At 44.2% G+C, this 15360-nt stretch overlaps 1 protein-coding gene across 5 annotated transcripts in view; it reads right to left on the bottom strand.

The window, feature by feature from the left end:
- Positions 1-15360, bottom strand: part of FBXW7 (F-box and WD repeat domain containing 7) — a 161983-nt gene that overhangs the window by 17766 nt on the left and 128857 nt on the right. For 4 of the 5 annotated variants that reach the window (XM_052690261.1, XM_052690262.1, XM_052690266.1 and 1 more), the window contains 3 exons: positions 11783-11865; positions 8662-8803; positions 2025-2159 (listed from right to left, as the gene is read on the bottom strand). In XM_052690261.1, coding sequence (XP_052546221.1) covers positions 2025-2159; positions 8662-8803; positions 11783-11865 — 360 coding nt within the window. Of the gene's footprint in view, positions 1-2024; positions 2160-8661; positions 8804-11782; positions 11866-14094; positions 14265-15360 lie in introns of those variants that run through there. The other variant, XM_052690264.1, reaches the window with a different exon arrangement.

Here is a 15360-nt window from a genome sequence, read left to right as displayed (position 1 = left end):
ATGCAGAGTGACAGCTCAAGAGAGCATGCTTTCACAGGATGCTGGCACTGGTAGGGAAGCCTGCTTACAGAATTACTGACCCTATTAAATTATTCTTCTCCCCAGACTTACTCATCACCCCCCGCTGAAGCCAGTAGCAGGTGACAGAGTCATTGAACAGATCTGACTTAAACAATCTTCAAAAATGGAGAGGAGATGGAGTTGGCTTCATGGAGAATTTTTGGTTAATTTTGGTGACGGCAACTGGGGGTTAGAAGGCAAAAATTGTTTAAGCCAGCTTCCAGGGCCAAGTCAGCCTTTCTGGTAAGCACTTGACTATTTTACAGTTTCAAGAAGCAAGAATGACCACTAAAAATAAATTAAACACAAGTATCTTGCAGTGGAGTCAAGTAACAAACAAGAGATAAGGAACATAGATATTTAGCTGTTTATTTTACAGCTAAATAGCATATCCTTTCTGTGAAGAAATGGCTAAAACTGAAATAACAGCAATATCATTAATTACAGTGTAACTACGTCAACGACTTCAGTCAGTCTGGGCACTAAGTCTTGCAAAGAAAGACAATTAATCTGCGACCTACTGTGATAAATTAGTGCATTTCCAGATGCAACAGGTGCAGAAGTAACAAAATGCCCTCTGTTGTCTTGAAATCTAACCTCTTGATTCCTTCCTCAGCCTCTGCTCTAAGGCCGCTTTGGGCAGACTCTTTACAAACACTGCACCACCACACTGCACCACCACAGAGGTCCTGTTAAACTTTCCTCTTTCCCCAGTGTCCTCTACATACGTGAACAAGGCTACCACAGAGTGCTTTCCACATGCTTATGTCACGTGTTCTAAGTTAACATTCATCACGTAAGGTGCTTCCAATGCTTACAAATGCTAACCATAAAACCCGAGAGAAGGCTGTGATATTTCCTAGTCCATGAAGATGCGATGGAAAGAAGGGTCACGCACATCTAAGTTTTTCAAAAATAGAACATGATCAGAAAGAACGACAAGAACAGGAGATACAGAACTATCTTCACAGAAAATAAGAGCACACTAACCACAGTAACCAAACACCAGCTCCAGAATATCTATGAAGAACTTGTTTTCATGAAGAACTTGTTTTCAAATCTGTCAGTAAACAAAGACATACGAACATCAACCCTCATGCAAATTTTCACGTGGCAAACTCAGCACACAGCAGATATGGCAAAAGAAGATGCACTTTCTCCTCTCTCCAGACAGGAAAACAACTTCCCATTCACTAAAATCAATTAATATCAGAAGTATAATTTCCAAAAGTACTAAAATGCATTTAACAGCTGTATTACAGTGGCTTGGTACTCTTTCATCTCAAACCCCACGTTCTAGTTGTGAGAATACCAAGAATTACTCTTCTACAGACAACATTTACTTACTTACACAAGCTGAAAATCACACACACTCAAATCTAAGTCTTAGCTTCTCTTTAACCTGATACAACATGATCTGATTTGCAGAAAAGGATTTACTGCAATATATCCAGTTAATCAGGGCTTGGCTTTATCCTTAGCAAGAAGGGCTTTCTGAGCTTACTTTTGGTGGGGTTTATTGATGCAGACTTCAGGACTTAGTTTGTTTAGAATAAATTATAAAAAATAAGGTTCACCAAAAAAGCACACTACTTAAAGCATTAAATAGTAACACTTATACTTCCAGAATACCGCGCAGAAAGGTCATGCAGCTGGAGGGAATTTTTTTGTGTGCACTCTGAAAGAACTAGTTCTCAGTGTAAAAATAAAGTCAGCCCAATTAAGATACAGAGATACCTGAAAGCTCCTGGGATTTTAAGGAGTCATCCATATTTCCAGGTATCAGAATTGCAACCAAAACACAAAGGTGTGTTACTGTAAACTAATGGTTACTATGTTACAGCAGTAGGTCAACTCAGAGACCTCTTTAAAATCAGTTTATGCCATTATGGTGGAAAAAAAATGAATGCCACAATGAGCAAGGAAGTATTTAAAAGGTGGCGACTTGAACCCGTATTTCTCACCTCTTTTGGGAGCAAGGAAATGAAGTCTCTTTGAAACTGGGGTTCTATCACTTGCATCATGTGTTTCACTTGTGTTGGTTCACAACTGTCAATGAGTTCATCTAAAGCAAGTAATTTCTCTGGTCCACTCCAGCTCTGCAAGAAAAAACAAAACCAAAATCTCAGTCTGTATTAGTAAACATCTTTGCTTTGCCGAAAATGCAAGTTAGGTTTCCTTGTCGACCTATGTACAAGCATATTAAAAGGCAGCAAGAGAAACGCTCATGTAAATTACACAAAAATGAGAATTTAATCAACACAAAATATTCAAAATTACTACACTGATTCTTAAGCTAAGAAAGAATTTGTTTTACACACACATACAGATTAGCAATTAAACACATAATAATATTTAATAATAATAATTAAAACAATTAAGCTTCTTTTGAAGTTGATGAAATTTATGCACATATTACTGACAACAAAGGGGGTGAAACAAAATTTGCTTTTTTTCTCCATTGTACATTCAAGTGAGGTAACTTTTAACCTTGATGCATCATCTGATAGACCAAAGACCTGAAGCTGAATGAGAAGAAAGGAAAGGAACTTTCTCCAGAAATATACTGCCTGCTTGTTACTATGGTATGTCCCTGTGTGACAATGCTGTATTTCAGAATCCTGGCTATAAAGCAACACATATTTGTAGATATCAATTTACACTTGAATAAACAGGGAATTTTGGCTGGTAATTTTCTTACTTCACATTTTGACTAATGGGCACCATAAAATCTGAAGATTTTAATAAGGCGCTCATCTGAGAGCATAGCAGATTAATAGCATCGTTTGTAGAAAAAAAAATAGTAACTGAATATACTGCATGTCTGAAAAGCATGCCTCAAACTCATCTATGCTCATCATAGAGTTTAGAGTTGTTATGTGAAAATAATTTAAGGAAAAAAATCATTTCTACAGGGAAAAAAAAAACCAACAGCCACTGCTAACTGATTTAGCAACAGAATTAGAGCATGAACAAAGCCTCAGAGAGGAGAAAAAATGAGACATCAGTTTTTGAGAGCAAATTCACATTCTTCAATGTCTTCTAGAGTGACATCTACAAGTAAATTGACGCATGGAAATTATATTGCAGTTATGGTAAGAGGCTAGCTGAAATTTTAAAACAATATAGGGCAAGATACCTCAGAATTAAGATTTCTGCTCAAATCTGCCATGTATCTAAGGGCTCTTATTGCTCACACAAATGCCTGTTCTCTTGAACTAACAATTAACTCTGGCCTCTGCAATACAAAACTTGTGCAAAGTTTCTTTCAATAGCAACATCTGCTCCACAGAAGAGTTCTCCATACATCGTGCACTGAAGAGCTGTTTATCTCACCAACTTTCCAACTGTTTGTTGCAGCATCCCCAAGTTTAGCAGCCTTTAGGTTCAAACAGTTGAAATCCTTCATCTTAGCTGCCGACTGTGTTTGAATTTAGGAGAATTAGAAGAAAAAAGGAAAAACAATACCCGTGCTACTTTCTCACACTGTAAGTTTCCAAGGTCAGCCTACTCTTAATTTATAAGCAGCTATAATAAATTAAGACAAATCAACCTGAATACCGTTGCACGTCGCTGTGGCAAGCATGGATGACAGTTGTGAAGACATTAATAATTTCTCTGTGCACTATCTTAATCTGTAATTCTCCTGAGTTTCTATTTTTAAAATGCAATGCAGAGCTGATCAGAAAAGAGAACAGAGAAAATACAAGAAGGGGAAAGAGACGCTAATGAATACAAGCAGCATCCACTTTCATCTGTCCAGTCATCGTTACAGGGTGGCTGCAGGCAGCTACCTAAGGCTGCTCTTGAGCTGTCAGCTGCTAAAATTGTTTTCTCTGGGACACTGTCCCCTTAGTCTGTCACATAACCAAAGAGACCCCCAGCTACTGTCAGTAAGGGGTCTCTAAGGGAAGTTTGGCATGGAAGGATTTGATGGAGTAAGCGTGCCAGATGAATGCAGACGCTTCTGATAACGACGGCAGGATTAAGAAATTGGCCTTTCTGGACCCCAAAGCTTGATCTGTTTGTACAGAACAGCACAAAACTGCACTGAGCAGAGAACAGGGAAAAAAAAAAAAGTTTGTAGCTTTGATGAGGAAAGATGGATGGAAAAAAACAAGCAAACAAAAAAAAAAAACCAAGACAAATAAATGGGCACCAAACATTCTGCAAAATTTCAAACGTTTTAGATGGATCTCTGAAGAGATCCAAGATACCTGTGTAGCATCCAGACACCTTGGACTTCTACCAGGTGATCCCCTTTCAGATTGAAGATCTTTCTAAAGAATATACATTATCTTTAAAATGCATTTGTTTAATTCCTTCATGTACTGCTGGGGCAGGGACGGCTGATCCCAGGGAGCTGAGAACTTGAGGTTCCCAAACAAGGAGTCCCATCTTTTCCTCAGGTCCCCAGGAGGCCCTGTTGCTTCAGCCCCTGCCTTCTGACTGCTCATGCCATCCCTCATTCAGCACGCAGCTACTGCAGCCACAGCACGGCCTACCTAAAAAATGGCCCTTCAGCTCCCCTGTGCTCTTGTGTGTAATCCTCTTTCCTGTCTTTATCAGGCATGCAAAACAACTTGATATCAACATAAAGATCTCTGCTGCTCCCACAACTTCCACCTCCTCCCGCCCGTCTGACTCGCGACTCATCCTTTCACCATCTCCTCCTGTTTCTGTGCCTCTGCTGTGAGCTATGCTCTTCTGTCACATAGCCCCAACCTATTAAACTCCAGTTTGCACCATTACGGTTTGCAGCAATTAGCTCTTTCTTCTACTACAGGTAACTTAAGGACGCCTATTTTAAACATGTTACGCTGCAGTACAATCTCAGAGTGCTATTCTTTGTGACTGCGCTCTGCTAACGGAGGTGTGCTGTTTCATGCAGACTTGCAGAAAGGGTTGTTTGGCATCCTGCTGCCACTCAGCTCAGGCTAGTTACTGAGCTCCTGCCAGCTCAAAGGTGATCCCAGCCTTGGTACACAGAGCACGTGAGCAAAATCCCCTGCAGGAAAGGCCATACCAGCGAGCGGCCTGTCACAACAGGGGTTCCGGGAGCAAGGGGTGACTGAAGCTGAGCCAGGCTGAAGGTTCCCCCAGACGCGCCTGCTCCTGGAGGAGAAGTGACAGCTGTGTCCCTGCTGCAGGCTGGCAGTGGCTTCACCCAGAGCTTGTTCCAAAGGGAGCGTAGCTTACATGTGCCAGAACTGCTCTGCCATCTGAGCCAAAGGAGTATGAGCAGGGACGACCAGGGCATTGGCTGCAATCCCCACTGCTGCTCCCAACCAAACTGGTATGGGTGAAACAGCCCAAAGCAGCAAAGTGCTACAGCGTGGGTCCTTCCCATTCTGCACATCGACACTGAGACCTTGAACTTGTAACCATAAAGGAGAAGATGCCGTAATGCTGGCGATGATATCATCTCCACTGCCTGCATCATGTAAGAGGTGGGCTACTCGGCCCCATGCATCTATGTATTCACAAGTGGCTCTGGAAGAGTACAAAGTGAAGAATGTAAGGAAATTGAATTGCAGTGGCTCAGCCAACTCTTCACATGAAGGAAAGAAACAGTATTCTTGCCAGCCAACAATGGCTAGAGGATTTGGGCACTATTTAAACCACGGAGAAAGCAATGTTTCCAATCTGAGGCAGAATAATAGCCTTCACTAGTTACTTAAAACCACTGCCTGTACTTACTGCCTTTGGAACAACTGTGACATTGCTACGAATGCCCCGAGATATCTCCAGAAAATTCAAATTTTTGATCAAGTTACCTAACACTGTAAGTATGCAAAGCAGGAATAATGAAGAGAGAAAAACTGAATTTAAGATGTAAAGCAGTACTGTTGCTGACTGAATTTAGCAAGCAGTTGATCTTTTTCCCTACCGCAAGCAACTTGGTGACTTAAAGATATTTCCTGTTCCAAATACAATAAAAACAAGCTCACTGTAAGAGAAGAAACCTTATAATATGTTTGGTCACTGAGTTTTTAAAAATCCTGTAGCAGACATTAAAAAGTCCTGAAGCGAAGAGTCAGTACAAAACAGAAAAATAAATGGGTCTTTAAGAAATTAAATGGCTCAAACCTATCACAATGCTCTTCTGCTTCTGTTTCCAGACTAATATTTCACTGAAATCAATATACATCTGCATTTTTAAAGGGAAAGTGCAATACACTTCCAACTGTTTCTCCTTTCTGCATTAGTTTTTGTCATTTTCAAAATGAAGCACCTAGATCAGCTACAAAACGTAAGAGCAGAAGTAATGTATAAAAATAAATTTTAAAACCTACAAACTTAGAGGACATCTTGTTTTCTCAGTATTTGAATTCTTTTGCTTTTAAATTTGACCCCTCTACACTCCTTCCCCAAAGAAGTAAATAAAAGAGAGGATCTGAATGGCAACGTACAGGCCAGGGACCTCCAAGTAACTGAGAATCTCTGCTTACTTCTGGTTTCCAGGCCAAAGTTTGGTTCTTCCTTGAAACAGGACATACGTCCAGCTAATGTGCCCCTGGAAACTACAGTTTAAAATTAATTGGGAATATATTTTCACATAAAATATGATAGGGCTATTAAACAGGCATTGGAGGCATAAAGTACCTAAAGAAGCGAGGCCTCCCATTTCTGTTTCTGAACCGTAAAAGCCTGGCATTGCAAGAACAATGCTACATGTGCCATTTGATTCTTCTCTCTGGGCAGAGCTACCTCCCCTGACTGGGAGATTGTGCTTTCATCATTTCAACAGATAAGACTCACCTACTTCATACAATTCAAGAGAAAATTAAAAAAATGAGAAAATGGGTGTGCTTGGCACGCACGTGACTTTAAAGGATTTGGGTTGAAAGTAAAGGACTCCCTTTGTGAACGCAGCACAAACTATCAGTAAGAGCAGCTGCTATCTCTGAGTGCTACTAGATGATCCCTAGTTAGTAAAGAGAGGCCTCTTTCTCTCAAGAGTCCAGATCAGAACTTGGGAATTACAACAGACAGTAAGTATTTTCAAAAACCAAAAATATCTAATTATTTACTTAATGGAGAGCATCGTTCCTCCATTACGAAACCAAAAATAACAAGAAACCAATTACATGCAGACTTTCCATAGGCTTACAGACTTTTCATGATGCTGGCTAAACAGCAAGTAGCAGTGCTCCTACTGCCACGCATCATCCTGCTCTCAAACATTTCAGCTTTTCAGTGCTTTTTTAACAAGTCGCTACTGATAACTGTTGATCTTATCTGAGAAAATGCACACTACATCCTACACGTAAAATAGCTTTCCTTAGCTTAAAAGTTTTATCAGTGTATTAAAACACAACACAGAATTACATTAAGTATCATATCTACAAATTACCATTCAAATACGATCCTCAAGGGTTAAAAAGACACCTTTCTATGGACAGTCAGAACAAAAGAAAAAAAGACACACCATTATAATTACGTATGAGCATGAACGAACATCTTAATTCCAAACTTCCACTGTTTTATGCAGATCATAAACGTGTAAAAATAAAGAGGGAAAGGAGTTCTCCATTATTATTTTAATGTTCAGCCGTGACAGTGATTGAGATCAATGGTACTATGTGGCAGCATGAATCAAGCCCAAAGCACACTCCTGCCTGCAAAATCGTATGCTTGCTACTGTATCTACAACACTGTTGTTCTATCTTTGGAAACGTCTGTTATCATAATTGAAACTATGCCTGCATTAGTTACCTATTCCTTCTGAAAACATTTTTAGAAGTAACAGTTTATTAATCAAGATTGGAAGACGTAATATTTCCGTTTTTCAAATCAATGACTGGGAGTCATCCCTCCCTAAAAACTCATCGCACAGCTGCACAGCAGAGTTCTCTGATGCTCTCCTTGCCCTAAGAGCACCGCGCTGCCCCAAGGTGTGCCTGTGTTAATGCACACTGAATTGGCTCAGCTGCTCCCAGTATGGTGTCACCCAGGTGTCAGCTTCCACTGTGCAAGTGTCCCTTATACCACTGGGTTTTGGTTTCTCTGCTTTTTGGTCACATTAAGTTTTAGACATCGTTCAAGGCTGTTGGAAAGATACAGAAAGCCTCTTTTCACCCTGTTCTCAATGTACGCACGTGTACCAGCTGACACTGTGTTCAGTGCTCAAACATATAAAAAAATACACACTGAGTTTCCATTTAACCTATTTTTCCTAAACATTTCTTTCTATTCTTAGAAGATAGCAGACTTGGGATAATTTTAGTGCTATACCTACGCTGAGGCAAACCATGTGCTCCCGCTTGCCAGTCTCCCAGAGAAAATATCTCCAGTTAGCTTGAGGCCACGGAGGCAGCTGTAACATGCTGGACTGAATTTGCAGAAAATGTGAAAGCATCAAACAGTATGGACTATTTTATTAAGAAACCAAAGAAGGCAGTATTTTTTGTGAGTTTCTACAGTAACTAGCTGAAATGGGCAGCTGCATTTCCTTGAAGTTGATGTCCGTTTGTTTTTTCAACAGTACACAAAATCAATGCAGGAAACATTGTGGGATATACAGGGAGGAATGCCTTCACTGAAGCAGCATTTTGCTTCAGTCATGGAGGTAAGCTGCTTTCTTTAAGTGCGAGTTACCTGAAACATTTTCAGCCATTCCTGAAGGCCCGTGGGTGGCTGTACAGATGTAATGCGGCGGCGCTGCTGCCCCTGGCCGTTGGCTGCCCTCAGGTCCCCAAAAGTGGTCGGTGTGGCAGAGCATGGCACCAGCCCTGTGGTACTGGAATACAAAGTGAAAGTTGTGTGTAAAACATTGAGAAAAAAATTACAGTCTACAGCAGAAAAGCAAACCTAGTACAGAAGTTGCAGCTCTTACTGAAATTTTACTTAAAAAGCCTTAGACTTCCTGCAGTGACAACAACATGAAAACATTCTGCTGGTTGCCTAAGGCATCAGTTTCTCTGATGCCTTCTCATCCCTTGCTCCCAAAATTTTATTTCCACCGCTGCACTACTAAACTGCCAGGGCCAAAAAATGGCTGCTCCACCAACTGCCCACTATGTTATCGTAAGGATTCAGGGTCATATACTTCTTTTTTTCCTCTGGGCTGGGCTTTTTTCCTCACTGGGCTGACAGGAGTGTAGGGAGCCAGTTAAGAGTCTCATCTGCATGTAACATGCTACTGCTGCTTCATCAACAAACAGAAAACTATCGTTAGCTCTTAATATGTTCTGTTGACAGAGAGCTACAAGTATCAAACAATTCCACTGCCCTAGTTACTGAGTTGGCCTCTGAAGTACTCATTAGTGTTTTAAAGTTCGTGTGTTGATGGAGGACACAGCAACTAAAGGGGGGCTGAAGTGAAGGGGAGCCAAAGGTGCTCCCTGAATTAGTTTGTTTTTTTGCAGTCTGACATTAAAAAACAGCTCATTCATATGGGATGGGGTTTTATAAAAAAAAAAAAAAAGAGCTGGGATTAAGCTACTATTGTAGAAGTCTACTGTAATACAGCTGACTGAGTTATCTTTTTTTTTTTTCCTAACATAATGTAAAGTACTTTGTTCACAGAATGCCAACATTGTATTCCCCAGCAGGAAATCTGGAACTGTAGGATGGTGATTTCACAAACATTACAATTCTGAATGCAGTTGTGGGACTCCAAAAAAAATCCTGTTATTTATGATAAGCCCAACTCTTCAGCAGGTATGAGCTTCAGGGGTTTACTGACATTTCAGTGGCTACAATAATAGCTCCCAAAGATGCAGAGCAGGTTCATTTTCATATTTATCTCATCAAAATCTACACATTTTTCACTCTTCAGTCTTCCTTGTTCTGAAGGAGAATCATAGTGTGGTCTACCATTTACCCAATTAGGTAAAGAAAAAGAAAAGAATGATTTCAATAGCCTTTTTTTTTTTTTTTCTGCTAATCTTACTGAGTAATAACATAAAGATAATGTGATATAAAAAATACTGTTTCAGAGAACAGGGATCCTCTTAATGGCACTCGTTTACTGGCTTTACCTGGTATATGCAAACAAAGTTCATCAGACCTGCCAAGTTAAAGAGCGTCTGATCCCAGGGAAAATGAAAAAGCAGACACAAGAGCCACATTATTTGCCTAAACATTGTTACAGAAAATACAATTGAACAGTTTAAGAGAGGATAAGATGTTATTTAAGGATTCTTTTATGCCAATAATGACACAAAATCCAATCGATGACAATAGAAAATATCTTTCTAAAACAAAATCTCTATTTACAGCCTACTCGTTCTCATCACCTGTACAAGAGACAATGCCAAGGCCTATCATTTCAGCTCCAGAATAAGGCTCTTAGCTTTGGATTATGGTGTATCTGAACACTTACATAGCCTTGAGCCTGCCACTGAAGAACAGGTACACTTTAATTTCTCTGTGATAAACTGGTTCTCATTCAAAATCAGGTATTCAAAGCAAGACCTGAAAGTGTCTTTCCTCTGACCTGAGATTAAACCGCAAGATTTTTGGTCCTACTTTATTTTTTCTGTTTGCTTTCAACCACCTGAAAAGGCCAGCCGGGTTTCTGTGGAAGCTGAGTGAGTGCAGCATTTCCTTTAAATGCGACAGATACACGTGACAAAAAGCGTGCTTTCCTTGTTCCTGAACTGTTTGCTTTTACATGAGTGCAGAGAACGATGTGCCACATAAAGAACGGGTGGGTGAACAAAAGCACTTTGCTGTGAGAAGAACGGAAAAGCCTGGAGAAGCCACAGCTTGTGAGAGGTACAGACTGCAATACGTGCTCTTCTGGGCAACAAGGGACCATCTCCCTTTCTCTGCTGCAGTGTTTACGTATCAGAAAAGCAACTAGGGAACCTGTTTCCCCACACTGTCCTAACTTTTCCACTCAACACCTGGCTAATCTCTTAAAGGAAGAGATATAAAATACAGTTTACTTTTGAAAGATCTATCAGTTGTTGAATGCTACAATAGCATATTGTGCAAAAATAACGTCTCCAGACGCATTTAGGAAGAGAGCACAATGCTTGCAGGAGGGGAGATGCTTCTTACAGGGGAAAAAAATGCTTAACATGTAAATTGTGTAAATTCAAAACTAACGGGAAGCAGTGCAGCATGAGAGCACAATTGTTATGGCAACTACGTAGTAAGAGCTGCAGTTGTACCACGTGCATCCAGGGCCTCCTCTGCCAGCCCGCCTCTCCTGTTTAGGTCTGACTGGGGTGAGGGGCACACTGTGTGCTATGTGGCACTGGGCAGGAGCACAGCAGCACTCCAGAGCCCTCTGTAATTTCACATCATGGATAGCAAGCACACACGTGTTCCCACTAAGATCAGATGGTCTGCTCTGCCTACATAAATTTCCATTCTCTCATTCCCGTTGCCATAGCAAAGCGATACATTTGATCACAGTTTGTAATAGTCTTTAGGTTTATCATTATGTCCCTTTTTAACAGGCTGATTGATTTTATTCCCACGAATGCTTCGGCCCCTGAAAAGTCTCTAAGTAAACGGGCATGCTATATTTAGAATTAGACACAAACCTCAACCGAACAAATGTGCAAGTCTGGCTACTTCATTAGAACTCATCTTCAGTGTGGGTGATTTAAATTAGCTATGCAATACACAAACACTGATACCACCCTTCCTCTGCTCCGCAGTGCTTTAGCGTTAAGAGGAGCAATGACCCAGGCTTAGCGATTGCAAACATGGATACACCCAAGAATCGTGGAACCAGCGGTCTGTTACTGAAATTAATTACCTTGTGTATTCTGAGACTTTGCAGGGTTTCTTCCCCAGAGAGAAAGAACGGACCTCGGAGCCATGGTCCAACTTTCTCTTCATCTGCAAAGTGAAGAAAAAGAGTAACAAGAGGGGTTTAGCGACAGGACAGGTCGTACTTATGCATACTTCTGTAAAATTAATCAGCTTCTACTTGTACTTTAATAGTAGATTTCAACAAAGTTGACACTCAGAACATCAGTCAAAACAATGTTTTAAGTCTCTGGCTTTAGCTAACGATACTTGATACGTTTTTCTATAAGGTGCATGTATACGTAAATGCTCTCTGAGGTCCAAAACCCATTAGAATCACATTCCTTTAATTCCCACATTTCAAATGCTTAAAACTGTGTGTAACTCCACGTCGCTTTATTTACTGAGCTGGTCCCTCTCTGTTCTCCAGGGAGGGGAGGAGAAATCCTAAACCAACCCCTTTCCTTCTCTGTGCTCAGATTCGCTACTAAAAGTCACATGCAAATGGTTAAACTCTACCTAAGCTGTAAGCATTATAAAGCAAATATTCACTGTCAGGCCTAACTAAATTCAAATATGTGTTTTATTTCATCCACACCTTTATTTTAAAGTTGCAGTATGATAACATTCATGGAACTGCAGTAAAACCAACCCAGAGAGTAACAGACATTTTCACCAAAAGGGAAAGGATGAAAAGCAGTAAATCTTGCTCCTGAATGTCACCCTCAATTAAATCTGATCAAAACCAAATAATGAGCAGGGCAGCTGCTAACAGGGGAAGCCGGTCTGCAAAAATTACCGGAGAGATGGAAACCAACGAAAGCCATATTTATCCAGTCAGACAAACAAGGATTACTTTCCACGTATTTGGGTAATCTGTAACCACAGGCTCCTGGACCCAGTGAGATGCTGCTGTGCTGAACAGTTTCTGTGGGTTTTGTTGCTTTAATTTTTGAAGAAGCAATGCACTTGAGCACTTTAGCCAGCAGAAGGATACTAACTGCTGTTCAGATCTGTGAGCTGCAAAACGCGTTAACTACCTGTGCAACAACTAAGACTTCAATTTCAACGTTTTCATCTTTTTCTTTTTTTTTCTTCCCCTCTAAATGTTACATTCAAAACACAGGGTTTAAAAGTTAGCATCTTACATACGATGCTGATCCAATCTTTATAAATACTGTGTTACTTCATGGTTATTTAACCATTTCTTCCATCAGCCCTCCTAGTAAAAACAAATCAAAATCCAATCAGGATGGTCCTCCTTTTTTTTTTTTTTTTTTTTTTTTTTTTTTTACTTTCCCTAAACAAACAGCCATTGCAGACGGCGTGGCTGGCGGTTGGTTAAGGAGGCAGGAAGCTGGGGAGAGCTGCCCGCAACCGCACACCGCATCCCCGCCGTGCCCACGCGGGACGGCGCAGCGTGTCACGATGGCAGCGCGGACCAGGACGCCTCGGGCGCTGCCAAACCGCCAGCCTCCCCGCGCCGCTCCTACCCCCAGCGCCTGGGAGGAGCAGCCCCCGGGCTTCCCCTGGAGACGGGCTGCGAGCATCGCCGCAAAACCACCGGTACCGTCTTCCATGGCTGTGCCAGGCCAACCGGCGCGTACGCGAGAGGCTTTAGGACGGACGGACTTTTCAGAAAGGGCTTTTCGTGGGGAAGGAAACTACCTTTCTGACAGGCTCCAAACGCACCGCTCTCGGGCTCGCAGCAGAGGGAGACGCGGTTTCTGGGAGCTCACCTCACCAGCACCGAGTACGGAGCCCGCAGCACGGCGAGCGGCTACCCAGACTCACTCCTTCGCGGTAGCAACGGAAACAACGTGCGATTCTTACGTATGGTTCCACGGCCGTTTGCCTAACGATTTCAACAACCTCTTTCTCGCCTTATTTTCCGGCATTTTAAGGAACTTTCCCCTCGGGTCCGCCGCACGGGCAGACTTCAGCATCTCAGGAGGCGCTACACAAATACGCGTGAAAACCGTCATTTAGCACATGGAGATGATAAAACTTTCTCTGCAGCCGGGAGCTCCGGCGGCAAGACGCGGCCAGGGGAGGCATTGCTGCAACCGCCAGAAAGGAACTGCGGAAGGGCTGCGTGTCCCCGCGAGCGCGCAGGCGGCCGCCAGGAAAGCGCAGGTCCCTCCGACGCCGTTCGCTGCGATAACTGGGACTGCGGTGCGAGAGGAGGGCGGACCGGCGCGGCTCGGCGGGCAGGCGGCATGCAAGCAGCATGCAGGCAGCACGCAGGCAGCGAGCCGCCCCGCCGCGTCCCTGCGCACTGCAGCCCTCGGGCGGGGACGCGCGGCGCGGGGTACTCACTTTGTAGAAGATCATCTTGAGGGTGCCGTAGAAGCCCATGGTGTCGGCGCGCTTTCCCTTTCGCGCTCGGCGGCCGGGCAGGCGCTGGCAGTACAGCCCCTTCTCCGGCAGGTAGCTCACCGCCTCCCGCCCCGACATGCTCGGCCGCGGCGGCGGCGGCGGGCACTAGGGCGGCTCGGCTCGGCAGCGCTCGGCCCGATGCTGCGCGGCGCGGAGCCGGCTCCCTCCCGTCTCCCCTCCCTCTCTCCCTTCACCCGGCGCCCGCCCCGTCCCTCCTCCCGCCGTCCCTCCTCCCTCCGCCCGCCCCCGCAGCCGCCTTGCCGCGGCACTGCGGGCCGGGAGCCCCGCGCCCGCCGCCCCTCCCCGCGCCGTCGGGGCCTTCCCCCGAGCCCGGCCCCGCGGGGCTCCCGGCGGCGGCGAGCGAGCTCGTTCCCACTAATGATAATGAGCCCGCCGCCCCCGGCTCGGCCGTCGCTCTGACACAGCTGCCTGCCGCGGACACCAATTAGTCCTTCAAAAGTGCGGTTAATTTTAGAATTATTAGAAACGCGCTACAGTTTGTCGGGGGGGGGGGGCGAGGAGAGGGGGGTTAAAAAAAATGCAAAAATACCCTCTACTGCCTAAACAATAGAGCCGAGCGGCTTGGAGGAGGCCGGAGGTGCACCAGCCGCATCCAACAATTGTGTAACGCGGCTTGAATCGCGAGGGGCCGCGCGGTGCCAAGGCCGCGGAAGGCAGCGCCGCTGCGGCTTCCCAGGGACGTCGCACCGCCCCCGCAGCGCCCCGCGCAGCCCCAGGAAGGGAGGGGTGGAAACAGACGCCCCGCTGCGGGAGCCCTCCGGGAGCACACCTGTTACCGAGCGCTCGCCGCACGGCCACGCACCTGCGCCCCCCTCCGCTACTACTCAAGTGTAGGGAAGTTCTCGGGCCGCGGGTGGGCTCTCGGCTACCTGCAACCGGCAAAGCGGGCGGGCAGCTAGGGACGGCTGAGTTTCTGAAATGATGCATTCCTTCTCCTGCAGTTTTCTTGGCCTGGTTGCTGCTCTGCAAAGTTTTCCGCCCGAGTGCTAAAAACAAAGCGGCGCAGAGCATCCCTAGAGCAGGAGCTGAAGGCACAGTGCTGCCCTGCACTGTCTGCGCTGCAGCTGGGGCTGCTCGGCTGCCTCGTGTGCCAAACACGGAGCCTGAGCGTGGTGGCCTGAGGAGAAACTATCTTCTCCATCACACCGAATACTGTGGAAAAAAAATAGAGAAAACCACATATCT

The sequence above is a fragment of the Tympanuchus pallidicinctus genome, unplaced genomic scaffold (genome assembly GCF_026119805.1).
Source record: "Tympanuchus pallidicinctus isolate F22 unplaced genomic scaffold, pur_lepc_1.0 scaffold26, whole genome shotgun sequence".
In the NCBI taxonomy this organism is placed as follows: domain Eukaryota; kingdom Metazoa; phylum Chordata; class Aves; order Galliformes; family Phasianidae; genus Tympanuchus; species Tympanuchus pallidicinctus.
Note: the sequence above shows the minus strand (reverse complement) of the source record. Positions and strands in the feature narration are given on the sequence as shown.